This window comes from Pan paniscus, chromosome 9 (genome assembly GCF_029289425.2).
Source record: "Pan paniscus chromosome 9, NHGRI_mPanPan1-v2.0_pri, whole genome shotgun sequence".
Classification (NCBI taxonomy): Eukaryota; Metazoa; Chordata; class Mammalia; order Primates; family Hominidae; genus Pan; species Pan paniscus.
The window spans coordinates 12,006,817-12,034,059 of NC_073258.2; the positions used below are offsets into that span (position 1 = coordinate 12,006,817).

Consider the following 27,243-nt stretch of genomic DNA (forward strand, 5'->3'; position numbering starts at 1 on the left):
AATACAAGCTCTTAACTGGTTGTTTTTCCTGGGTTATGCTTCTCAAGTTCTTATTACATAGATACTGTGTTCTGATTTGATCTTCCTAGCTGGTTGTGCATAAACTCGAGCCCATCCATATTAAGTAAACTAATTTTGGGGACATCAGGAGTCACATATTGCAATTACTGACTATAAAGCAATTAACAACTCTGAATTTTTCTCAAACAACATTGCTATAATTGAAAGCATACTTATAACTTTTTTTTTTCCCCCGACAGGGTGTTGCTCTGTTGCCTAGGCTGGAATGCAGTGATGTGATCACGGCTCACTGCAGCCTCTACCTCCCAGGCCCAAGCAATCCTCCCACCTCAGCCTCCAGAGCAGCTGGGACCACAGGCGCACCATGCCCGGCTAATTTTTTAAATTTTTTGTAGAGAGGGAGTCTCCCTATGTTGCCCAGGCTGGTCTCGAACTCCTGGGCCCAAGGAATCCTCCTACCTCGGCCTCCCAAAGTGCTGAGATTACAGGCATGAGCCACCATGCCAAGCCAGAAAGCACACTTATATTTATTGAACACTATTCACAAGAGATAATGCTAGTCTCACATTTAATAAACTGAACAATTGGCCAGGCGCGGTGGCTCATGCCTGTAATCCCAGCACTTTGGGAGGCCGAGGCAGGCGGATCACGAGGTCAGGAGATTGAGACCATCCTGGCTAACACGGTGAAACCCTGTCTCTACTAAAAATACAAAAAATTAGCCAGGGATGGTGGCGGGCCCCTGTAGTCCCAGCTACTCGGGAGGCTGAGGCAGGAGAATGGCGTGAACCTGGGAGGCGGAGCTTGCAGTGAGCTGAGATCGCGCCACTGCACTCCAGCCTGGGCGACAGAGCGAGACTCCGTCTCAAAACAAAAACAAAAACAAAAACACTGAACAATTAGAGAAGAATTGACTTTGACGGTACTGTACTCTCAGGGTATGCTGATGAACATGCGGTGAAATGGTCAAATAATCACATCCATCAGAGGTTATTAAGGCACGTGACGAAGTAGAGAAATCTAATTTATACCTGGGAAGTCAAACAGGAGCAATCTAGGAGTTACCACATTCTAGCCTGAGATTTGTATTCCTGAGGCCAATAGGCAGCTGGTAACAGAGCTGGGTTGAAATAAATGGAGACTTGCTGTGAGAACAGGCATAAGGAGAAAGGTAAAGATAACAAGGAAGATGAAGAAAGTTGAACTCTTTAAGCATATTATTTGTCTTTTAAGTGAAAAACTGACATTTGACTAATGCGTCTTTTTTTAAAGTTAGAAATCTATCAGAGTAGGGTCTTTAGAGAAACTGATTATTTCTCCAGAATAAAGAGCATATTAATAGAAAAGATTCAGCTTTCGCTAACGGCTGACTAGTCTTAACGAAACATTCCTAAAGGCTTTGCATCACTGAGAAAAGTTAGTTCCTAGTTCTGAAGGATTTCATTCAAAGTGCAAGGCTCATGTTAATAGGAATATGCATGCATATTCATGTGCTATATGTATTAAAAATACTTGAGAAGGTGATTTAGAAATCTCAGTTTTAAATCTTCAGGGCAAGAATCTTGCTTGTTTTGTTGCTAAGGAAGGTGAATGGGTTGAAAATAGTTTTAAAGCCCTTTACGTGCTAAGTCATGAGTCTAAAGAGGATAAACAGGTTAGGTTTGTTATCCCAGAAGCTAGAGGCAAGATTTTTACTCAATTCTTTCAATATTACCACAAGCATGTGGATTCTGCAAAAGTTGCCTAGCAACATTAGTTAGAAACAACATTGGGTGGAGAAAGGAACTGGAAATTTGAATTAGATACGGCCTGGGGCAGGCGGGTGTAACCCGTCTCTCCAGTACAGTGTGTGCTTTACACAGAGGAGCGTGAAATTTTAAAAATCAGAACAGTCACTTAAAATTTCAGTTAGGATGTTGCTACAGTTAAACCATAATATTGTGCCATGTTCTCAGCTTGAAGAGGCAGGGCCTGGGTTTCTCACTTTTGTTTTGTTTTGTTATTTTGGCACTTTTTTTTTAAAGATCACTGGATTTTCATTAAATTATTCCAGGAACATTTATTAAGCACTTTCTCAGGGGCCAAGGCACAGTGCTGGTTGCTGGAGCTCTGAAGACAAATACAGTTTGGACCCTGCCCTGGGCAGTATGAAAACCAGACAAGTAAACAAAGTAAGAGTGTTACATAGTCCGTGCTGGGTGCGGTGGAAAGTCTGGAGTAGGGAATGGAGAGTCAGGAAAGGCTTCATAGAGGAAATGGCTCTAGCACTGAGTCTTGGTTTCAACTTAAAAAAAAAATTCCTTCAGCCAGGTGCAGTGGCTCACACCTGTAATCCCAACCCTTTGGGAGGCTGAGGTAGGCAGATCACTTGAGCTCAGGAGTTCAAGACCAGCCTGGGCAACATGGTGAGACCCGGTCTCTACAAAAAATACAAAAATTCACCAGGTGTAGTGGCACTTGCCTGTAGTCCTGGCTACTCAAGAGGCTGAGGTGGGAGAATTGCTTGAGCCCAGAAGGGGAGGTTGCAGTGAGCCGTGAACGCACCACTGCACTCCAGCCTGGGCAATAGAGCAAACCCTTGTCTCAAGGAAAAAAAAAAAATTATTTCCCCCAATCATTCTACACATTTATTGTGAACTTACCTCTTCAATTCTGTGTGAGGACTTCAAAGTCCTGGGTCTGTGGACCAAGAACTCTTCCCTTCCCATCCACAACCCAAACCCTTCTGCCTGCCTTAGCCTACTTCAAAGACCTCCCATTTAGGGACGCAGACAGGTGGCAAAGTAGGAGTTGACAAAACAAAACACAACATTGTTAAGAGTGTTTACCTTCAGGAAGGGGAACTGGGCTGGGATTTGAAGGGATAGGTGGGAGAATTTGTACCATTTAAATTTTTGTTACTGGAGTGGGGAAAAACCATGGGGAAAAATAGGAAGTGTGATGGCTGCTACCTCTACAATCTTGCATTAAATAGAGTAATAGAGTGGTGATCTCTGTTCAATTTTTTTTTTTTTTTCCTGAGATAGTTCTCGGTCTGCTGCCTAGGCTGGAGTGCAGTGGCACAATCACAGCTCACTGCAGCCTTCATCTCTCAGGCTCAAGGGATCCTCCCACTTCAGCCTCCTGAGTAGCTGGGACCACAGGCATGTGCCACCATGCCCGGCTAATTTGTAAATTTTTAGTAGAGGTGAGGTCTCACTATGTTGCCCAGGCTGGTCTTGAACTCCTGGCCTCAAGTGATCCTCCTGTCTTGACCTCCCAAAGTGTTGGGATTGCAGGTGTGAACAACTACCACACCTGGTTCAAAATCTTAAATAGGCAAACTTATCTGCAAATGTGCCAATTTAGGAAGCGAATAAACCAACAATTATTTAAATAAGGGCTCTTTTATCACTCACAAGGGAGTGAACGCCTAATCCACATTAGAATACTGCAATAAACAAGGAACAGAAGGTCCCTACCCTCGGGGACCTTATTTTTCTAGAAGGAGATAGTAATAAACTAACAACATACTTTGAGATAGAAATAAGCCTGCTAAGGAAATAAAGCCAGGTGTTGTGAAAGAGCAAAGAGTGAGGGAGGGGACGTGAGAACAGAGATACGGAATTCTTACATAGGAGGAGTTTAGGAGCATCAGTCTAGTTGTGGAGAGGTAACTAAAGGGCTTTAAAGTCCCATTTACTTAGAAAGCACACTATTTTCACATGCAGTTTATGTTACAGATCGATAAAAGTAGGGTTCTTTATTTATGCTTCATAATAAATTGAGAAAATGTCAATTATATCAAATAATTATATTTGTCATCAGGAGTGGCAGGAGGGGGCCCACAGCCTGGGCAATATGGTGGCTCATGCCTGTAATTCCAGCACTTTGGGAGACGGAGACGGGCAGATTGCTTGAGCCCAGGAGTTCTAGACCAGCCTGGGCAACATGTGAAACAGAGTCTCTACTAAAAATGCAAAAATTAGCTGGGCGTGGTAGCACACATCATTAGTCCCAGCTATTTGGGAGGGTGAGGTGGGAGGATCTCTTGAGCCTGGGGAGATCGAGGCTACAGAGCCGTGATTGCACCACTGTAGTCCACTTTGAGACAGGGTGGACAGAGTGAGACCCTGTCTCAAAAAATAAAAATTTTAAAAAAAGGAGTGGCAGGAGGGGAAGTGTTGGAGCAAGGGTTCTGAAAATCACTCCTTGGCTTTGGCCACTGTGGATCATTGACTAACTCTCCTTCTACAAGTCTAGAATTCTTGTCCTCCAAGAGCTTAAAATTAAGTTTGCATGACCATATGAAAAGCACATTTATACACCAGTTAGCAAATGTTAGGAGAAAAGACAGCTGTTGATCCTTCACTGTGTCTTCAGTTGTGTGATCTCAGGAAATTCCCGATTTGATGTGTTAAGTACTACCGTGTGTTTCAAGAAAAATTCAGCTTGAGTTTATTTAGCCTTTGAAAAGCATTAGAACAACATATATGACAAAGTGTTAATATGCATAAAGTGCTAACAATAAGAAAAATAGGCAATAGAAATAAATGTAAATTATCATTAAACCCATGACAACTGTTCAACAATATGAATCAAAACAACAAAACCCCATCAGTGAACATCCACTGATGTCCTGAATTCACAGAGTGTGCTCTAATCCACCGCTAGTGAGAATGTATTGTGTTTCTGGAGGGGGAGTTTGCCAGTTTATATCCTTTGACTGAGGAATTCTAACTCCAGGGAGGTAGCCAAAAGAATATTTTAAAAAGGCCAGGCGCGGTGGCTCACGCCTGTAATCCTAGCACTTTGGGAGGCCGAGGCGGGCGGATCACCTGAGGTCAGGAGTTTGAGACCAGCCTGCCAACATGGTGAAACTCCGTATTTTGCATTTTGTAAAAATACAAAAATTGGCCAGGCCTGGTATGTGCTTGTAATACCAGCTACCCGGGAGACAGGAGAATCGCTGGAACCCGAGAACCCGGGAGGTGGGGGCTGCAGTGAGCCGAGATCGCGCCACTGCACTCCAGCCTGGGCGACAGAGCGAGACTCCGTGTCGAAAAACAAACAAACAAAACAAAAAACATGGAGAAGGAAGCATATACACCACGGGGTTATTTACAACAGAAAAGTGGAAGAGGCCGGGAGCGGTGGTTCACGTCTGTAATTCCAGCACTTTGAGAGGCCGAGGCGATCACTTGAGATCAGGAGTTGGAGACCAGCCTGGCCAACATTGGGAAGTTCGTCTCTACTAAAAATACAAAAATTAGCCAGGTGTGGTGGCGGCCGCCTGTAATCCCAGCTACTCGGGTGGCTGAGGCATGAGAATCGCTTGAACTCTAAAGGCGGAGGTTGCAGGTTGTAGTGAGCCGAGATCGTGCCACTGCACTCCAGCCTGGGTGACAGAGCAAGACCCCGTCTCAGAAAAAAAAAAAAAGAAAGAAAGAAAGAAAGAAAAAAGAAAACTGGAAGGAACGTGTAAGTGCATTAAGGGACAGATTAAATCAGTTTAACGAAGCACTAGGGAAATTTTTTAAAATTGCGTTTGAGTTTGCCGCGAGCCGGGCCAATCGGTTTTGCCAACGCATGCCTACGTGCTGGCGAACAAATGTAAACACGGAGATCGTGTGCTGGGCACTTGGTTTCGTGGTGGGCAACTGTGCTGCTGTTTCTTTTGGCCGCGGACAAGGTCGGCACAGGTGGACCCCTGCTTGGGAGAGCTCTTCTCGCTGTGCTGACACCCGCCCCTAACAGTCACCCACCCCGGGGAAATAATGGGGCTCGGAGGCCTCCTCCCAGCCAGTGTCCAGCCTAAGCACATCGGCTCCCGCAGTTCAGAAAGGTCCGGAGGCCCGAGTCACCATTTCCGGCTCAGACCTCGACCCGGAATGTGGCCGCCCACTGCCACGCCCACTCCGCCCCAGTGGCTCGCCCCAGGGCACGAGGGGCAAGAAGTGGCCTCCGAGGGCAGCGGCCGAAGGCCATTCGGTCCCTGGCTCTTCCCAGCTCGCAGAGACCCGGAGGCGCTGCCCGGCCGCCTGCCCCTCTTCAGATCCCCCAGCACCGGAGGAGCAGCGAGGGGGCTGCGTCCAGGCCGGCTTTCGGGTCGGCTTAGGCGAATCCAGCTCTCTTTTGCCCCTCCCAGAAGGCCCAGCCCCGTCCGGGCGGTGTTCGGGCGGCGCCGGGCCGGGCCCCCCGCCGCCCCAGGCTCGCTCATAGGCCCGGAACACCACAGCCCGCCCAGACTTGGCTGGCGCCGAGCCGGGGGTGGAGCCAGCGGGTTCCCGCCAAAATCGCGTAGCTGGTCCTTCCCCCGCGGGCTACGTCGCGCCCTCCTTTTTTTTTCAAACCCGGAGCTGCGCTGGGATTGGTGGACTGGGCACTCACGTGGTTAACGGTCGCGGGAAGCCGCGGAACCCGAACCTGAGACTGGACCTGAGGAGACCTCAGCCTCGGTGCTCGGGCCGCCCCGCCTCCGCCGGAAAGTCCGCGCCGCCGCTGCCGCCACCGTCCGCGGCCCGAGCGCCCCGGAGCCGCAGGCCGCCGCCGCGCAGAGACGCCGTGACTGCGACTAGGCGCGCCCAGCCGCACGTGGCGGACCCGCCCCCGGGCCCGCCGTGTCCTGGACCCCGCAGGCCTCCGCTCTCCTGTCCTCGGCCCCGTCCCCAGGGCCGCGATGAGCTTCCTGAGCCGACAGCAGCCGCCGCCACCCCGCCGCGCCGGGGCGGCCTGCACCTTGCGGCAGAAGCTGATCTTCTCGCCTTGCAGCGACTGTGAGGAGGAAGAAGAAGAAGAGGAGGAGGAGGGCAGCGGCCACAGCACCGGGGAGGACTCGGCCTTTCAAGAGCCCGACTCGCCGCTGCCGCCCGCGCGGAGCCCCACGGAGCCCGGGCCCGAGCGCCGCCGCTCGCCCGGGCCGACCCTCGGGAGCCCCGGCGAGCTGGAGGAGGACCTGTTGCTGCCCGGCGCCTGCCCGGGCGCGGACGAGGCGGGCGGTGGGGCGGAGGGCGACTCGTGGGAGGAGGAGGGCTTCGGCTCCTCGTCGCCGGTCAAGTCGCCGGCGGCCCCCTACTTCCTGGGTAGCTCTTTCTCGCCGGTGCGCTGCGGCGGCCCCGGAGATGCGTCCCCGCGGGGTTGCGGGGCGCGCCGGGCGGGCGAAGGCCGCCGCTCGCCGCGGCCGGACCACCCGGGCACCCCGCCGCACAAGACCTTCCGCAAGCTGCGGCTCTTCGACACCCCGCACACGCCCAAGGTGAGAGCGGCGGGCGCGGGCACCCAGCGGCCGGGGCCCCGGGCCCGCGCCGACCCAGCCTTTTAAAAAGGCCGCGGCGCCGGAGCCCAGCGCCGCTGCCCGGCTTCGGTTACATCACCGGCCGGCCGCTCCCCCCTCGCTTGCCTGCGCCGCCCCCCAGAGTTGGCAGCCCTTGTTTTTGGCCCTGCCCCGAGGTTGTCCGTTGAGATTATGTAACCGAACAATGGGCCTCGTCGGGAACTTCATCTTACAAAGGGGCCGATCGGCCCGTCCAGGTGGCCAAGGATTTGCCGCCTGTTGAGTCCGGGCCGCCCCGAGCGTGTCGGCCCCGAGTGCGGCACCGATAACGCGGTTTGCGAGGACGCTGGAGGGTGCTGGCCCGGCCGCCTGACACTCCCGAGCCGTATGATGCCTTTTAAACGCGGCGATCGGGCCTGTAATTTGGGCGGCGCGGGCAGAAGGAGTTTAAAGAAAAATAATTGTCCTGCCCTGATCGTGCCGTGTCGTGTGGCGTGGATGGGGGAGAGGTCTGGGGCATGCAGGGAGACTACGCTTGGACTTGGGAGTACAGGCTGGCCTTCCAAGCATTTCCAGTCCTGCAGACTCATCCGTAAGTCCAGGTAGCACTGAGGCCTCTTTCTGGACAAGGTCTTGGCCTAGCATTTGTTTTTATCGTGGGTTTGCGGTGCCCAGAGTTTGGCCGGCCTCCGTGTGATTAGGAACATCCTACCGTAGATAAGGTATCTTAAAGAAGGAGGTGTTCAGCACCTGTGTTTTGAATGGCCTTCGAGTACTGTGCAGATGACCACTTTTAAAACTGCAGATTTTAAAGCTGATACTTCCAGAGATTAAGACAAGCCTCGCATTTGTAAGGTTAACATGGAAGATGCACCTTTTCAAGTGAGTTTGTTTTGTTTTCAATGTACTGTTTGTCATCAGCCTAGGCAATCTGTGTGCTTTTGAGCTTTACTGTTTATTGGCCGACTTGCTCAAGGCAAAATCCCTCTGGAAGTGAGGGGAGGAGTCCAGCGGAGGTGGCTATGGAAGCCCTATCTAGATGGGGGAGGGGAGATTTTATGGGGCTCTCAGACTGCTTTCTGTTTTTGGATGGGTTGAAAGAATTTGTTAACTTTTAGCCACTAGAATGAACTTAGTTTTAGGCCGCGTTTATATTCTTTTTAGGGTTAGAGGCAGATTTTACTTGGCTATTTTTTTCAAGAAAAGATAGTTAATACCCAGCTTCAGTCTTCCTAAATTAGCCACAATTTATTTTGCTTGAACTCTAACAAAGGCTTGTGTGTTGCTTTCACCTACGCATTCAGCCCTATGAAAGGCTCGTTGAAGGTTAGGTTGAGAAGGCTGACTATAGGACTTGGATCCTAAAAATTGTATTTGTATTTTTCTTTCCCTAGAGTTTGCTCTCCAAAGCTCGAGGAATTGATTCCAGCTCTGTTAAACTCCGGGGTAGTTCTCTCTTCATGGATACAGAAAAATCAGGAAAAAGGGAATTTGATGTGCGACACACTCCTCAAGTGAATATTAATCCTTTTACTCCGGATTCTTTGTTGCTTCATTCCTCAGGACAGTGTCGTCGTAGAAAGAGAACGTATTGGAATGAGTAAGTCGTTTATTTAACAATTTGGTTCTCCAAATAACCTAAGATTGGTTTGGTATACTTATCAAAATTTAGTTCCTATTTAATGGCATGGATGTATCTGTCCGATATATTGATAGAAAAATACATTTTTTTTAGTTCCTGTGGTGAAGACATGGAAGCCAGTGATTATGAGCTTGAAGATGAAACGAGACCTGCTAAGGTAAATAGCTTTTTATTTTTATTTTTTTGAAATTTACTTTTCTACCACTTAAAGCATGCTATGAATATGTTAAATAAGCATTAACACATAAGGTAGAATGGTTTTTAAATTTCACACATAGCCCTATCACCATAGCAAAAAATAATTGTTTTCGTATATTTGTATTACATATATGGAAACACTTTTTATTACAGAGAATTACAATTACTGAAAGCAATATGAAGTCCCGGTATACAACAGAATTTCATGAGCTAGAGAAAATTGGCTCTGGAGAATTTGGTTCTGTATTTAAGTGCGTGAAGAGGCTGGATGGATGCATTTATGCCATTAAGCGATCAAAAAAGCCATTGGCCGGCTCTGTTGATGAGTATGTATTAAACATTTTGTCTTTTGCTCTTTTGTCCCCTATGGTGTTACTAACATTAAGGTTTCAGCTGGTCAAACACTGAATTCCATCTCTAACTTTTGAGAAGCTGTAATGATTTAATCAGGTCCTTTTCACTTAATACCATCAGTTCTTATTGGACTTGTTGAATAATATGAGTAGTCTGATTTTGGAACCTAACTTAAATTTCTTATTTCTAGTCAGCATCCATGAACTCACAGTAAAATGGAGTTTAGTCTTACCTGAGTCCTAGGGCAAGCAACATTTCTTCTTTCTGATAAATCTTCTTTAATGGAATCTGCCTTTGGCAGATTAATTAATTAATTAATTAATCTGAATTAATCAGATAAATTAATTCAGTTTAAGCTTGAGTGAAAATTATTTACCATTCTATTAATCTCAAATTTCTTCTAGGCAGAACGCTTTGAGAGAAGTATATGCTCATGCAGTGCTTGGACAGCATTCTCATGTAGTTCGATATTTCTCTGCGTGGGCAGAAGATGATCATATGCTTATACAGAATGAATATTGTAATGGTGAGTGATGTAATGGTTTTCTTGTGAACTTGAGAAAATGAACATCGAGGAAATATTTATGGTTATCTAAAATCTTGCTCTATTTCTGTCACTTTTATCTTTTATAAATTTAAAGATCAGAGGCCTAACATAAATTTCAAGTACAAGGTTAAAAACCTTGTCCTTTCTGAAGCACCTTGTACATATCTCAGTAGTAGAACTTTGCATACTATTTATGTGCTTGTCACTCCAACTGAACTTTTTGACAAGACAATGGCCTCGACACATATATTTTGGTGTCCGTAGTACCTAGCATAGTGTGTGAAGCATATAGTATTATGAAATGTTAAGTTGAATAGATTCTTCCTGTGTCTAGTCTTCTATTTCCATTTCACGTGGTGTGCTGCTAAAACTGATGTTTGTTAGTCAGTGAGTCTCTGTTGATCTAAATTCAGCTGTTTCTTTAAGCATTCTGTAGTCCGGCCCTACTCCCACGTATCCAACCTAGTCTACCCTAGAATCCACTAACGCTTTATTATGTTAACGTTCTTTTAGTTCTCTAGCTTGTCGTCTCTCCCTCCTCTCCCCTAAGGATGAAACAAAACAGGCATGTATAGATTCAAGTTTGGATGTCTTGTATAGCTTTGAGTTTCGGTAAGTCCTTCAAGGGCCGACTTATGTCTCTCCTTTTCTATTAAAAACCTTTACCAAAGTCTTGGTCAGAATTCTGGTTCTTATGGACGTCTGTCATTATTATACACCAAATCTTTTATGGATTATTTCTCAACACTTTTGTAGTTTATAAGCGTGATGATTGGGTTTTCATACTCAAGTGTGAAATGTGCCTCCCTCAAACCTTGTTACGACATCAGCACATTACCAGTCTGAAATGAAAAATATCTGTAGTTTGTTTCTATTTCTGTATATCTTCTGTGAATATAGACAATTTAGAGTTTAGTGAACACTTGAGAGGAGATAACAAAATTTATTTTTGTTGATTCTTATTATTCCTTAAATAAACAAGACCAGTTATCTCATAACTTGTAAATAAATAAGTGGTGTAGGTATGGATTCAGGTTCCCCATATTTAAAAACAGTGAACAAAACAGAAGTAAAAGATCCATTTTTCAAACCTGATTCCTCATTATTTAATAAAGTTCTCCACACTTGAAAGAACTTGAGTGTCTAGTATACAGCCTTGCTGCTAGTTTTTTTCACACAGCTCTTGAAATGTTTCTATTCATACCATCAAAATATTTATGTAACTATCACAACCTTATGGATTATTCTATTTCTTAACCTTCATTTTTCAGGTATTGCATTTAACCTAGAACAACTTGACCACAATGTCACCTCCATTTGATATTTGCTAGACACCATCTCTTTTCAGTTTCCTTCTTTCTCTTTCTCACCTTGTTGATGTGAATAATTCTCTTAACAGAATAGTTCATTAGTAGTCCAGGAATGTCAAATATGTAGCAACCTACCAATACATGGTTGTGTAAATCAGATGATTCTGAGAAAACTCACGTGGGCCTGGGAGATAGGGAACTGAGTGAGTAGTCTTGCTGCCCTCTCAGATTACAAAAACCTTGTCCTGTAATGTTAGATTATAAAATAATCTATTGAAAATAAGTTTTTATTTATTTATTTATTTATTTATTTATTTATTTATTTATTTATTTTTGAGACAGAGCCTTGCTCTGTCGCCCAGGCTGGAGTGCAATGGCGCAATCTCTGCTCACTGCAACCTTTGCCTCCAGGGTTCAAGCGATTCTCCTGCCTCAGCCTTTTGAGTAGCTGGGATTACAGATGCGCGCCACCACTCCCAGCTAATTTTTGTATTTTTAGTAGAGACGGGGTTTCACCATGTTGGCCAGGCTGGTCTTGAACCCTGACCTCGTGATCCACCTGCCTCGGCCTCTTAAAGCAATATAAAACTCTTGAAGAAAATAAATAGTCCTGCATGAAGCAGGACTGCCTCTTTGTGTGGCTATTTGTCCTACTTAGATAAAAGAAAATACAACTATCTGGATGCATTTGTGATCTCTTTTGTTTCCTGTGTCCACCATTCCTCTCTGCACATAAAGCTTTGAATATACCAATAGGGCTCATCTTCACATCTTTTCCACAGTTTCACTGGAAAAGGATTCTGTTATTTATTTGTACATGAGTAACTGATTCCCTTTATTGTGATTTAATTTCCTTATTATCTTATTCATTTGCATTATAAGCCTTTTATCTTGGTTTGGTGATAGATTGGAATTAACCTGTATAAACAAGTGTAGAAAAATATTGATGGATAGGGAAAGAGAACCTGAAATGTCAGAACCTGTTTTGCTCTCATCACCTTTCTTGCCCTTCTAGCAATAAGAGAAGAAATTGGCACAGCTATGGTTGCTGGACCTGCTAAAAAAGAGAATTAGCCATATTCTTTCATAGCACATTTGATCTAGGACTTAGCCTATCTTGTCTGACAGCGTTATTGGTTTGCTCCCTTCTAGAGCACTCTTTCCCCTCCCTCAGTTCAAGATTTGTACAAGTAAGGAGAACATACTTAAGACTAAGATACCGAGATGTATAATTTATTTTAAAAACACATTTGACGTTATGTTATTTTCTTATTTAAATTATAGGACCTCCTTTTCTGACTAATACATCATTGACCTTCCTAATTTTAGTACCCAGCTCTGATTTTTTTATTCCTAAGCCTTAAACAGAAGATATTTAAAACAATTCCTCATTGCCTTTGAGATGAAATACAAACTTTAAAAGTTTGAAAAAATATAAACAAATTAACTGATTGATTTAACTAATTCTATAAAAGCAGGTTATGGTCTCATTCATAGTAAGAGTAGTATAAATTAAAACTATACTAAAATACTGTCTTTTTACCTATAACATTTATAGACTTGTCAAGGGTATGGGGAAACAGGTATTCTCATGCATTGACAATGGGCATATATATTGGTACAGCCTTCTCTATGGAGAAGAGTGTGTGTGTGTGTGTGTGTGTGTGTGTGTGTGTAAAACACACCATCTCCATATATTACAAATGTGCATACCCTTTAACCCAGCAATTTGGCTTCTAGGTGATATACTAAATGTATGTGAAATTACCAATGTACAAGGTTATTTATTAGGCCATAGTATGTAATAGCAAAGGCTTGGAAATAATTTTAAAATGTCCATCAAATGAGGGACTGATAAATGCATTTCTTTTTTTTTTTTTTTTTTTTTTTTTTTTTGGGACTGAGTCTCACTCTGTCACCAGGCTGGAGTGCAATGGCCCGATATCGGCTCACTGCAACCTCCGCCTCCCAGGTTCAAGCAATTCTCCTGCCTTCTGAGTAGCTGGGATTACAGGTGCATGCCACCACACCCAGCTAATTTTTGTATTTTTAGTAGAAACGGGGTTTCGCCATGTTGGCCTGCATGGTCTCGAACTCCTGACCTCGTGATCTACCTGCCTTGGCCTCCCACAGTGCTGAGATTACAGGTGTGAGCCACTGTGCCCAGCCAATACATGCGTTTCTATTCAATTATACAATAGAATTCTATAAAGACAAGAAGAAATGGGTTGTCTTTGTATATTGGTATAGAGTGATCTTTAAGATAATGAACATATGCTGTTATTTATGCAAAAAGTTGAAAAGAATACATAGACCTGAGCTGGGCGTGGTGGCAGTGCCTGTAGTCCCAGCTGCTTGGGAGTCTGAAGCAGGGAATTTGAATTTGGGTTTGGGAATTCTAGGCTGTAGTGCACTATGCCGATCTAAGTTGAGCATCAGTATGGTGACCTCTGTGGAGTGGGGCACTACCAGGTTGCCTAAAGAGGGGTAAACTGGCCTAGGTTGGAAACAGCACAAGTCAAAACTCCTATGCTGATAAGTAGTGGGATCAAGCCTGTGAATAGCCACTGGATTCCAGCTGGGCAACATAGATAGACCCTGTCTCTTATAAATTAAAAACAAAAACAAACAAAAAAAAACCCAACCTGATAATACTGGTTTACCCTGAGAAAGAAACAGGTGGGTTGCTGAGGTGTATGATTAGAGAGACTTTACATTTTATTTTGTACCCATGCAAATGTATTACCTATTGAAAAAACAATAAAATTTTGATTTCACAAGCAGGTTGAAGGGAGAAGGTCCTATAAAATAACACTTTCTTGGTTGAGATTGGTTGGTTGAGACTCATTTGGTAAAGATGGAAGAAAGAAAATATTTCAGAAAGAAGAAAATGCTAATATTTTCTATCTTTGTTAGGTGGAAGTTTAGCTGATGCTATAAGTGAAAACTACAGAATCATGAGTTACTTTAAAGAAGCAGAGTTGAAGGATCTCCTTTTGCAAGTTGGCCGAGGCTTGAGGTATATTCATTCAATGTCTTTGGTTCACATGGATATAAAACCTAGTAAGTATTGCAGATCTTCTGACCTGTGTTCTTTGGGGTTATAGAGAACAAATTACTTCATTATGACAACATTGAAAAAATATATATCTTATGTTTTCTCATTGTTAGTTTTAAAAGGCCTTAGATCCACTTACCAATATTGTTTTATGATTTCTATTCATCTCTTCCCTTGTTAATCCCCAAAATTTGAGATAAACTTTTTTGAGACAGTGTCTCATTCTGTGGCCCAGGCCGGAATGCAGTGGCACCATCTCCACTCACTGCAACCTCCCCATCCCGTGCTCAAGCAGTCATCCCACCTCAGTCTTCCGAGTAGCCAGGACTATAGGCATGTGCCACCATGCCCAGATAAATTCATTTTTATTAAAAGCCAGAAATTTTTGCTGCATCTTACAGGAACTACAGGTGGGATACTAATGAGGGCACTAAAAATCTGTGTTTAAAGCCCCACTCTTCCACTAGGCCAGACCATATTAAAATTTCCCCAGTTGACTCAAGTCCTTAATAGTTGATTTGTTCAAATTAGTATCTACTTAAGGATCATGCACTGCATCTGGTTATATCAGTTTTTCTTTTTCAGAACCCATCCTCTGCTTTGTAAAAATAATATACACTTATCTTGCAAGCTATCCCTTTTTCTGGATTTGACTAGTTGCTTCTTGTATCATTTAGCTTGTTCCTTTTTCTCCTATATTTCCTATAAATTGAAAGTTATAACTAAGGATTATGGATTCAAGTTAAGCATCTTAGGCTAGATGAATTTAGTGAGGTTTTATTAATCTTTGGAAATGTGTTGATTTGTGAGAATTTAAGTCATTTTGTACAACTTTATGAGTTATATGCTAGAATTTCATATGTGTATGTTAACAAGTCACTAAAGTTTTTTCTTTTCTTTCTTTTTTTCTTTTTTTGAGATGGAGTCTCGCTCTGTTGCCCAGGCTGGAGTGCAGTGGCGCAGCCTCAGCTCTCCGTAACCTCTGCCTCCCACGTTCAAGCGATTCTCCTGCCTCCGCCTCCCGAGTAGCTGGGATTACAGGCACACACCATCATGCCCGGCTAATTTTTTGTATTTTTAGTAGAGACAGGGGTTTCACCATGTTGGCTAAGCTGGTCTTGAACTCCTGACCTTGTGATCTGCCCACCGTGGCCTCCCAAAGTGCTGAGATTACAGGCGTAAGCCACTGTGCCCAGCATGTTTTTTATTTTCAAAAGACAAAATATATATTTGGATTTAAGGCAGTAAATGTGAATTCTTAAGGAATAGCTGTACTCATATAAAGTGTTAGACAAATATAATAGATCCTTATAAGGTATAAAAGTTGAAAATATTAAGGGATGTGAAGTTTAAAAATCTTCAAATTTAGACCAGGTGCAGTGGCTGACGCCTGTAATCCGAGCACTCTGGCAGGCCGAGGCAAGGCAGATCGCGAGGCAGGAGTTCGAGACCAGCCTGGCCAATATGATGAAACCCCGTCTCTACTAAAATTACAAAAATTAGCCAGGTGTGGTGGTGCGCACCTATAGTCCCAGTTACTCGGGAGGCTGAGGCAGAAGAATTGCTTGAACCCGGGAGGCGGAGGTTGCAGTGAGCCGAGATTGCACCATTGCACCCCATCCTAGGCAACAAAGTGAGACTCCGTCTCAAAAAAAAAAAAAGAAAAAAAAAATTTGCCAGGCGTGGTGGCTCACGCCTGTAATCCCAGCACTTTGGGAGGCTGAGGCGGGTGGATTGCCTAAGCTTGGGAGTTCACCACCAGCCTGGACAACATGGTGAAACCTCGTCTCTACTAAAATACAAAAAATTAGCTGGGTGTGGTGGCAGGCACCTGTAGTCCCAGCTACTCTGGAGGCTGAGGCAGGAGAATTGCTTGAACCCGGGAGGAGGAAGTTGCAGTGAGCTGAGATCGCACCACTGCCCTCCAGCCTGGGCGACAGAGCGAGACTGTCTCAAAAAAAAAAAAAAAAAAAAAAAAAACCTTCAAATTTACAAATACCATCACAAAATAAGTTGTCCTATAAAGAAAGTAAAATGTATAGATGACTCCAGTAAATGTAACATAAATTTAATACTATATATTTGTGCGTGTGTGTGCGTTTACGCACATATATATATATATATATATATATATATATATATATACACTTTTTTTTTTTCTTTTGAGACAGGGTCTTGCTCTGTTGCCCAGGCTGGAGTGCAGTAGTGTGATCTCGGCTCACTGCAACCTCTGCCTCCTGGGTTCAAGTGATTCTCCTGCCTCAGCCTCCCTAGTGGCTGGGATTACAGGCGTGCACCACCATGCCTAGTTAATTTTTGTATTTTTAGTAGAGATGGGGTTTTGTCATGCTGGCCATGCTGGTCTTGAACTTCTGACCTCAAGTGATCCGCCCACCTTGGCCTCCCAAAGTGCTGGGATTACAGGTGTGAGCCACCACTCCTGACCTTATTTTTTAGAGATAGTCTCACTCTGTTGCCCAGGCTAGAATGCAGTGGTGCAATTATAGCTCACTGCAGCTTTGAATTCCTGGGCTCAAATGAACCTCCTGCCTCAGACTCACAAGTAGCTGGGACTACAGGCATGCACCACCATTCCCAGCTATTTTTATTTTTTTCTTTTTCTTTTTGTAGAGACAGGGTCTCACTATCTTGCCCAGGCTGGTCTCGAATTCCAAGTCTTAGGTAATCCTCCTACCTCAGCCTTTCAAAGCACTGGGATTACAGGCTTGAGCCACCATACCTGGTCAATACTATACTGATAAAACTATTAAAATAGAATCTGCCACTAAAAGCTCATGTTAATTATGATCTTACCTGAATTTGAAGAAAAAAGGTAATGTGTATACAATAGGAAATAGTGAATTACAAAGCCATATTGCAAGGTAGATGCTATATGGTCAGCCAGACTCACTGGCTAAATGACTCATTCTGCTCACACCAGCCTTATAGCGCTACATTAAAACTTGTGCTTTCACAGAATTTCACAAATTACTGATACTACCTTTTTTGCTGAAGGGTAATGTGCAGAAGACAAGGGCCTCATCCAGTTTAAAGTGTTTAGGATCAGTGCTAGGCTGGAAAATATATTCCCAGAGGCCCAGAGTGGTGGCTCATGCCTGTAATCCCAGCACTTTGGGACGCTGAAGCTGGAGGATCACTTGAGGCCAGGAGTTTGATCAGCCTGGCCAACATAGCGAAACCCCGTCTCTACTAAAAATATAAAAGTTAGCTAGATGTGGCATGTGCCTGTAGTCCCAGCTACTCAGGAGGTTGAAGCATGAGAATTGCTTGAACCTTGTTGCAGTGAGCCAAGATCATGCCACTGCACTCCAGCTTGGGCGACAGAGCACACTGTCTCAAAAAAAAAAAAAATTCCCAGCAAATATAACCCTGGTTTCTGTCCCCTGAGATGCTTATTCCATGGGTTTGGGCTAGAACTTGAGAATCGGCATTTTAAAAAGCATTATGGATGATTCTGGTATATGATCTTGTTTATGAACTCTGGTTTTATTATTATTAGTTTGGCTTACATAATTAACTGTTTGACAGGTAATATTTTCATATCTCGAACCTCAATCCCAAATGCTTCCTCTGAAGAAGGAGATGAAGATGATTGGGCATCCAACAAAGTTATATTTAAAATAGGTAAGAAAGATAACCAGATTATTACCTTCAGATAAAGAGAAGGCTGTTTTGTTTTTGCTCTTCACTGTAAGTTTTTCAATACTTCTAGGTGATCTTGGGCATGTAACAAGGATCTCCAGTCCACAAGTTGAAGAGGGCGATAGTCGTTTTCTTGCAAATGAAGTTTTACAGGAGGTAATTTTTCTTCTCCCTTAATCATAGTTTGCTTTGTAACACTTAGCAGTTGATAGAAGAATATAAATTCAGATATATTAAACTTTGAAGTTAACTAGTAGAATGGAAATAAAATCTAAACCATCATCTGAGGGCATTTAATAAGCAAAAAGTCATGAAGGCAAAGATTTATAATGGAGTTGTGGTAAAAAATATGTTCTCATACACCACTGGTGGAACTTTGTAATGGCATATCCTTTTTGGAGATCAGAGTATTAGTATTGCATTAATATTTAAAAATCATGTACCCATTGACTCATAATTTTCACTTCTAGGAGTTTTTCCTATAGAACTATTCATATACAAATACAAGTTGAGAACAGTGTAAATAAGTGTTTACTAATAAGAGAATGATTTAGTAAATTATGGCACATAGTTATTAGTATGGCCTATAGTTTCAAAAGAGTGTGACAGTATTTCTTGATAAAAATTGTGAATGAAAATAGAATCAGTAGAAAAATATAAAGTGTAATTGTCTGATCCCATTGCTCTTTGTAAATATGTGCATATATATGTTTGCTTTATCACATATATGTGTATTTGTAACTTGTCAGTGTGTTTCTATGTGTTTTGTGTTTGCATATGAATGCCTAGAGGTAGGGGGATTTCTTTTGAGAGTTGAATTGGGCTGTTGATAAAGAAGAGGCATTTACTCTTATCTGTGTGTTTGCATTTTCCCCCCAAGAGTGTGTATTACTTTGTAATTTAAAAAATAAACATCCTCAAATTTAGCAGTTTATTCTCTGAATAGGTTTCAAACTTAAATATGGTATTAGACACTTTGATTAAGTCCTATTTTTCACCTAAGTCATCTTTGAGGTGTAATCTTGTTTTATTTTGACCATGTTTACATTCCTTTAAAAAATTGTTTTAATTTTACAGAATTATACCCATCTACCAAAAGCAGATATTTTTGCGCTTGCCCTCACAGTGGTATGTGCTGCTGGTGCTGAACCTCTTCCGAGAAATGGAGATCAATGGCATGAAATCAGACAGGGTAGATTACCTCGGATACCACAAGTGCTTTCCCAAGAATTTACAGAGTTGCTAAAAGTGAGCATTTTATATATGAAGCCATTTATTGACATGGTTCTATATTTTATTAAACGCATGTCTTTACCTTCATTTTACTTTTCTTTTTAAGGTTATGATTCACCCAGATCCAGAGAGAAGACCTTCAGCAATGGCACTGGTAAAGCATTCAGTATTGCTGTCCGCTTCTAGAAAGAGTGCAGAACAATTACGAATAGAATTGAATGCCGAAAAGTTCAAAAATTCACTTTTACAAAAGTAAGTGAGGGTTTTATGTTTTCTTTTTGCTTTTTCATTCACTGTAATTCTCAAATTTTAATGAGAGATGATTTAAGCTTTCTGTCAACAAAGGATGTAGTGGTTTTTTGTGTTTTTTGTTTTTTGAGACAGGGTCTCACTGTCATCAGGCTGGAGTGCACTGGTGCTATCATGACTCATTGCAACCTCCACCTCCTGGGCTCAAGCTATCCTCCCATGTCAGCCTCCTGAGTAGCTGAGCCACAGATGCATGCCACAACACCCAGCTAATGTTTATATTTTTTGTAGAGATGGGGTTTTTGCCATGTTGCCCAGGCTGGTCTTGAACTCCTGGGCTCAAACCATCCACCTCTCTTGGCCTCCCAAAGTGCTGGGATTATAGGAGTGAGCCACCTCACCCGGCTCCAGTAGTTCGATATGTTGTTATACGGTGAAAGCTTGGGGACTTCTGCCATGAATTAGTATTTGACCTATTAAATTTGTGTTGTTTCTAAACTTTCAAATTACAAACTTTAAAAATGTTGAGACTAACATATATTTGCAAGTGGTGATAGTCCCCAAGCCATAAATGGTAGTAAAAGCTAAGCGAGCCTATACCAATCTTTTCTTCCCAGTCTCTCACCAAAAGTTAACATTGTTCTTGAAACATTCTGTTCTTATTTTATGAAAGGATGAAATTAATGTCAATTTGGTTAGTAGAGGATTCTCATATATATGTTTTTAATTTCTGGCTAAATCTTTATATACTGAATGAAGATTCTCATATTTGACTTAATGACTTGATATTTTCAAAAAGTTGGTTGCAATGGTAAAGGTTATTAAAAAGAGAATATTGGAGAATATTAAGTTACCACAGATCACATTTCTAATTCTTTTGATTTATTGCAGCCATTTTGCTTTTAACCTAATAAAACTGACTTGAAAAAGTTATGTTAACAATTAATATTAACATTTAATATTTAAATTATAAGAATTGTATATTAAGAGGTTTACTTGCCACTAGTTTGATATCCATCATAGTTCATACAAATAGGAAATAAAGTGTTCCTTTCATCTGTCTTATGTAAGGATAGATTCGCAATATAAATTGGAGTTTTTGAAATTATTTATTTTTAATTTTTTTTTTACTGGGGATAGGTTTGTCTGGAAATTGTTTATTATTATTTATTTAAAAAGATGGGGTCTTGCTCTGTCACCCAGGCTGGAGTGCAGTGGCACTATCATAGCTCACTGCAGCCTCAAACTCCTGGTCCCAAGCGATCCTCCAACCTCAGCTTCCCGAGTAGCTGAGACTACAGGTGTGAGTCACCACATCCAGCTCAAATTATTTTATAAGAACCAAAGTCATTACTAGCATCTTTACTACTTGTTTTCAAGTATATGTGATACTTTAATTCAAAAAGCATAAAATAAAATAATTTCATAAATTTAAGTTGTTTTAATAGAAGCTTCAGTTTCCTGTTTTATTTTTCAGTTACATCTTAGAATAATGATGGCATGCAAATATCTCCCAATTGACAATATAGTTTGTGTTAGTTTCTTAGAATCTCTTCCTAGGAATAATACCTTGTTTTCTATTTTTATGTCAGAGAACTCAAGAAAGCACAGATGGCAAAAGCTGCAGCTGAGGAAAGAGCACTCTTCACTGACCGGATGGCCACTAGGTCCACCACCCAGAGTAATAGAACATCTCGACTTATTGGAAAGAAAATGAACCGCTCTGTCAGCCTTACTATATACTGAGCTACTCCTTTCCCACCTCCCCCTGAACACTGTGACAAGAGGAAGCTAGGTTGAAATCACTGATAGAATCCAGTTTGCAATTACTTTCTCGATTGGTGTCAGTAGTTTTACTGATTAGGACTTTTATTGTGAATTACAGTTGAAAGCTGTATTTTGATGATTGCTATGTCAGGCTTTCATCTAATCTTACCAGTCTGTCTTCTGTCGGATGTGTCACTGTTGGATGTTACACCAGCCTTTCCAGGGTTAACCACTGTGGTGGTGTGCTGCTTATAGTTTGCTGTTGCATTGTAATAAAAGGTGTCTTTCCCTGTAGTGACCTGTAAAAAGTACTCAAGGGCTTTATTACAGACATACTCTCCCTTTGAAAAGGGACATGCTAAAAGACTCATTACTACTCAGCCTTCAATGTACCTGTGTGTCCATCTTATATTTCTTTTTTTTTTAAATTGTGAATTAGACTTGTATATCCCACTGGGAGCACTTTGTAGGCATTGCATGAACCATGGGATGATGATTCTATGGAGGTATTGCCTTGTGAATTTGCTGCTATTTTAGTTTTGTCTTTGCTGTAAACTTGTAGCATTAAACAATCATTGTTGTTAATAGGTCTTCTTTTTGAAACAATTATGTGAAATGTATAGCTGCTTTTGATGAAAAGCAGCTATTTGCCTTTTTTTTTTTTTTTTCCTTTGAACTTTGAAGCTAGTGCATTGGAAAAATGCACCTTTCCCCCCTTTGGAATGCTGTATTAATGTAGTATAATAATTACTGGTTTTGTAACTTGTTCTGGTAATGTACTTCCCGGACTCTTTTTAAATGTCTCCCCCCAAGTTTTATACTTGATTGTATTATTAGTCTGTTTTTAAATGTTTTGCCCGGTTTCTCTTCAATATTTGTGTATATAAACCGATCTTCGTGATACTGTACATAGCTGTTTGAAATGCCAGAATGACTTCTGACATTCCCAGTTTTTCACAAAATATATTTTATCTGTGATTAGCCATTTGACTAATAATACTGGCTAACAGATGTTGAAAAAAATTGTCCGTTTGTTTTCTCATTAATTTTGGTCTAAAACATGTTTGCACTTGTCTTTGACTTGTGTTTTATTAACATTGATTGGCATATTAAAAGTCACTCTGAGCTTACCTTAATTGTCTAAATCCTTGTGATGCCTGTTTTCTAATATTTTATCTCTATTATTGCTATACTATAAAGTGTATAGTGTGTATAATGTACTATTATAAAAGCAGAGGGCACATTTTGATTGAATATGAAATTTACTGTTTCGTGATGGGCTTTAGAACAAAGCTACATTTTGCCATTTAAGCAAAATTTACCCATCAACTTTGAATATATTTTGTCATAAATGTTAAATATTTTTATATCACATTGCATGTTATGCATGTGACTTGCTAGAAATGTAGCATGATGTAATTTAAAATATCTTCAAATTATTAAGTGAATATAATATGATTCATAACTTTCTGATTTGGACTGAGTCACAGAAAACTTTAAAGTGGGGAGGTTTTGTTTTTGTTTTTAAGATGGAGTCTTGCTCTGTTACCCAGGCTGGAGTACAGTGGCGCGATCTTGGCTCAATGCAACCTCCGCCCCCTGGGATCAAGCGATTCTCCTGCCTCAGCCTCCTGCGTAGCTGGGACTATAGGCATGCACCACCACACCCAGCTAATTTTTTGTATTTTTAGTAGAGACGGGGTTTCACTAAGTTGGCCAGGCTGGTCTTGAACTCCTAACCTCAGGTGATCTGCCTGCCTTGGCCTCCCGAAGTGCTGGGATTACAGGCGCCTGGCCCTTAAAGTGGGGAAGATTTTAATTCTCACTAAACTAGGCTGGGTTTTAAGATTTGAGGCCAGGCGTCTTGGCTCACGCCTGTAATCCCCACCACTTTGGGAGGCCAAGGCAGGAGGATTGCTTGGGGCCAGGAGTTTGAGACCAACCTGGGCAACACAGTGAGACCCTATCTCTACAAAAAACAAAAAAGAATTGAGTGCAAATTGAAGCGATAATGTTATTTCTATGGCATCGTTTTCTGATGTTGATTAGAACCAGAGATGGGGTCTCGTTGTTGCTTAGGCTGGTCTTGAGCCCCTGAGCCCAAGAGATCCTCTTGCCTCTGGAGTAACTGGGACTATGAGTGTGTAATCATGTCCAACCTCTGCCATAAATATTTCTAACAAGCTTGATTATATTAGCTTTCTAGTCTATGGGATCTTAAAATTTAGAGGTGTGAGATGAATTGGTGCAGACAGGAGAATTAGATATAAAAGCCGGTGAGTATGGGTGATAAAACCTAAAAAGCCATAGGAACTGGAGCATGGAACTCACACCTTTTAGTAGCTACTGATGACAAAGCTATAAAAAGATCACGATAATTGGGCTGGGTGCTGTGGCTTGCACCGATAATCCCAGTAACCTGCGATGCCGCCATTGCATTCCAGCCTGGGTTGCAGAGTAAGAACCTGTCTCTTAAAAAAAAAAAATTATATATATATATTTATATATTTATATATATTTATATATATTTATATTTATATATATTTATATATTTATATATATATTTTATATATATTTATATATATATATTTATATATATTTATATATATATATTTATATATATATTTATATATATATATTTATATATATATTTATATATATATATTTATATATATATTTATATATATATATTTATATATATATTTATATATATATATAATGGTGTTAATTTATGATCATTTTAAGTCACTAAGGTGCATTTTTCCAGTGCACTAGCTTCAAAGAAACATTCAGGTGTTTTTCATCAATATTTGCAGTAAAATTTTCACATAAGAATATTGGATTAAGAAGGAAAACATATCTGGTGTTCGAAGAGGGAATTCTTAGGCCATCTAAAAGCTGATATGAGAGTTAGACTCATTTAACTAAAGGTACTTTTGTTGAGTGCTATGTGCTGACTATGTAGTAGACCAAAGACCAGTAAGAATTTGTTTTTGCCCACTAGGAAATCAGGATAAAATAGAGGAGACTTTTGTAAATATATAATGACAATAAAATGTAATAAATGCTAATGCTGGAGGGATTGTGCAAGGTAGAATGAAGGTTCAAGAGACTATATGTACCTTATGAAGATACTGGTGGTAGATTGGAGAATAGATCCAGGGAATTATGTTCAGACTAGTTTCAAGATTATTGTATAATAATGACCATACAAGAAAGGAGGGCCTGAAGTAGGACCTTGCTGTGGATAGAAAATAAGAGGATAGGGATTTTCTTTGAACAGTTTGAAACTTTGAACAGTTTCTGTTTGTTGCTAAGATTGAAGCATTGAAGATTTTTCCAGAAAACTTAACTAAAATGCAGGGGTATGTTACTATTTGAGACAGGTATTCGCCATCGATAAAAGTTTTCTTTTTTGGAAAGCTGACTTTGGTAAGGTAGAAAAATTTTAAATGTTGACTATGCGGTTGGGTAGGAGGTATTACATATTGTGATTGACTGCAAATTGAAACTTTTGCCTTAACTTTATCCTGCCAAGAATACAAGAGCAGTAGGCTTTAATTAATGAACTAATGTATTTTGAAGAGTCCATTATCAAGCTTTGATTTTCACTCCACTTTGTTCCGGAAGTCAAGAAACTATGGCATTTTTTTGAGGCCAGGCGCGGTGGCTCGAGCCTGTAATCCCAGCACTTTGGGAGGCTAAGGTGGGCGGATCACGAGGTCAGGAGTTCAAGACTAGCCTGGCCAAGATGGCGAAACCCCATCTCTACTAAAACTGTGAAAATTAGCCAGGCGTGGTGGTGCATACCTGTAATTCCAGCTACTTGGGAGGCTGAGGCAGAGAATTGCTTGAACCCGGGAGGTGGAGGTTGCAGTGAGCTGAGAACACACCACCACACTCCAGCCTGGGCAACAGAGCGAGACTCCTCAAAAAAAAAAAAAAAAAAAATCCGGGCACGGTGGCTCACACCTGTAATCCCAGCACTTTGGGAGGACGAGGCGGGCGGATCACCTGAGTTCAGGAGTTCGAGACCAGCCTGACCAACATGGAGAAACCCCGTCTCTACTAAAAATACAAAACTAGCTGGGCATGGTGGCCCATGCCTGTAATCCCAGCTACTCGGGAGGCTGAGGCAGGAGAATTGCTTGAACCCGTGAGGTGGAGGTTGCAGTGAGCCGAGATCGCGCCATTGTACTCCAGCCTGGGCAACTTGAGTGAAACTCTGTCTCAAAAAAAAAAAAAAACAACAAAAAAAACCCTATGGCATTTTTTTAAAAGTTCATAAGAGCTAGGTTTAATGCCAACTGTCCTGGGATGCTCCAGGCTGTCTCCCAGTTCTTAAGCAGCAGCATCCTGACAATAGAGTAATTTTCCTTCTTCCCCAATTCATCTTTACAAAGCATCTCACTGACTTTTGACCAACAGAGCAAAAAAATTGTTGCATTTTTTTTTCTGAGTCGGCTTGCTACAGAATTTGTTGCATTCTTAAGGTATCTTTATTTGTGAAATTTGCAAAGGCCAATTAAAGCAATCAACAAGGAGGATAGATCAAAAAAGAATTTTGGAAGTGTTTTGGATATTATGTAAATCTTAAGTGAAGCCTGGAACTAGGAATTTGGAGGAAACTGCCTCATTCAGTATTTTTGAAGGTATTTGTATAACTGTAAAAAGCATCACTGAAACTGAGAGACACTGCAGAGTAAGTGAATCTAGAAATTTCTCTTGCAAACTGATAATATTGCTAGACATTTCTCGGAAGCTCAGCAAAGTAGATTTTTATAAAAATGGAAGAATAAGACGTCATTGAAACTGTCCCTCTCCCAACATTTAGCATTCAAAAACTTTTGAGAGGCATTCATCTGAACATTACTGAACTTTTTTTTTTCCTTTGTGGCAGGTGACCCTAATTTTCAGTGCAAAATTCAAAGGTCTCTGGAGTAAGGAAAAATATCTATGTATGCCCTAGGAAGATTCACCAGGAAAAGATGGCATGTTGTGTCCAAACTTCATAAAACTAAGAGTCAAAGAAACTTCGGCCAGTCCAGCCCATGAAGAAAAATACCTCAAAGGAACATTTACATCACAGTTCCCATTGTTTAGTTTTATATGGTTAATAAACATTTTGAAGAGCATATATTTGTTCTGATTTTTGACATAGTTGTGGCATGAAATAGGTTTCCAGGCCTGGAATTCCAATTTATGCTTACTAATTCATTATGCCAATGGGAAATACAGGGTTTTTTTGGCTTGTTTTTGTTTTTTTGTTTTTGAGACGGGGTCTTGATCTGTTGCCCAGGCTCCAGTGCAGTGGCACAATCTTGGCTCACCACAACCTCCACCTGCCAGGTTCAAGCGATTCTCCTGCCTCAGCCTCCCAAGTAGCTGGGACTACAGGCACCCGCCACCATGCCCGGCTAATTTTTGTATTTTTAGTAGAGACAAGGTTTCACTATGTTGGCCAGGCTTGTCTGGAACTCCTGACCTTGTGATCTGCCCACCTCAGCCTCCCAAAGTGCTGGGATTACAGGTGTGAGCCACCGCACCCAGCTTGGAAATATAGGTTTGGTATACAATTCAATTTAGGATGATTATCCAGGAGAGGAGGAACTTTTTTTGCAGGTGAGAGTATGAAGGCTCAAGGGAGTAAAATAATTTAGGAAATCAATTTAGTAGGTAGCAGAGTCAGAATTCCAACTCAGATCTCATAGCAAAGAATCATGCTTTTTCTAGACATATGAAAGTTGAAGACAAATACTAATTAAAGAGGCGATCTCCAATCTTTTGGGCACCAGGGACTGGTTTTGTGGAAGATAATTTTTTCACTGGGGTTGGGGTGTTGCAGGGGAATGGTTTCAAGGTGATTCAAGCACATTACATTTATTGTGCACTTTATTTCTATTATTATTACATTATAATATGTAATGAAATAATTATACAACTCACCAT

General features: G+C 41.6%; 1 protein-coding gene and 1 non-coding gene across 4 annotated transcripts; both read left to right on the forward strand.

The window, feature by feature from the left end:
• Positions 1-6,464: 6,464 nt before the first annotated feature.
• WEE1 (WEE1 G2 checkpoint kinase) lies at positions 6,465-22,425 on the forward strand. 3 transcript variants are annotated; one of them, XM_034932132.3, is made up of 11 exons: positions 6,465-7,255; positions 8,668-8,873; positions 9,009-9,072; positions 9,267-9,439; positions 9,872-9,993; positions 14,241-14,387; positions 17,932-18,027; positions 18,116-18,201; positions 19,123-19,293; positions 19,385-19,530; positions 21,120-22,425. In XM_034932132.3, exons 1-11 carry the CDS (start codon positions 6,680-6,682, stop codon positions 21,271-21,273), a joined length of 1,941 nt encoding a protein of 646 aa, XP_034788023.2. In that variant the 5' UTR covers positions 6,465-6,679; the 3' UTR covers positions 21,274-22,425. The 3 variants fall into 3 exon arrangements, with proteins under 3 accessions (XP_034788023.2, XP_003818191.2, XP_054950073.1); XM_003818143.7 differs by having other exon boundaries at positions 7,245-8,155; XM_055094098.2 differs by lacking the exon at positions 6,465-7,255 and adding an exon at positions 7,335-7,865.
• Positions 10,759-10,862, forward strand: LOC112441306 (small nucleolar RNA U13). Its single transcript, XR_003029241.1, has one exon. It is a non-coding gene; the product is annotated as a small nucleolar RNA U13 (small nucleolar RNA).
• Positions 22,426-27,243: the final 4,818 nt, after the last annotated feature.

What these genes read in the sequence shown, in the direction of transcription:
- WEE1 (XM_034932132.3), top strand. Translation starts at nt 6,680, where the DNA reads ATGAGCTTCCTGAGCCGACAGCAGCCGCCGCCACCCCGCCGCGCCGGG. An exon ending in ACACCCCGCACACGCCCAAG is followed by an intron (nt 7,256 to 8,667) that starts GTGAGAGCGGCG and finishes TTCTTTCCCTAG; the next exon opens with AGTTTGCTCTCCAAAGCTCG. An exon ending in ACAGAATGAATATTGTAATG is followed by an intron (nt 9,994 to 14,240) that starts GTGAGTGATGTA and finishes TATCTTTGTTAG; the next exon opens with GTGGAAGTTTAGCTGATGCT.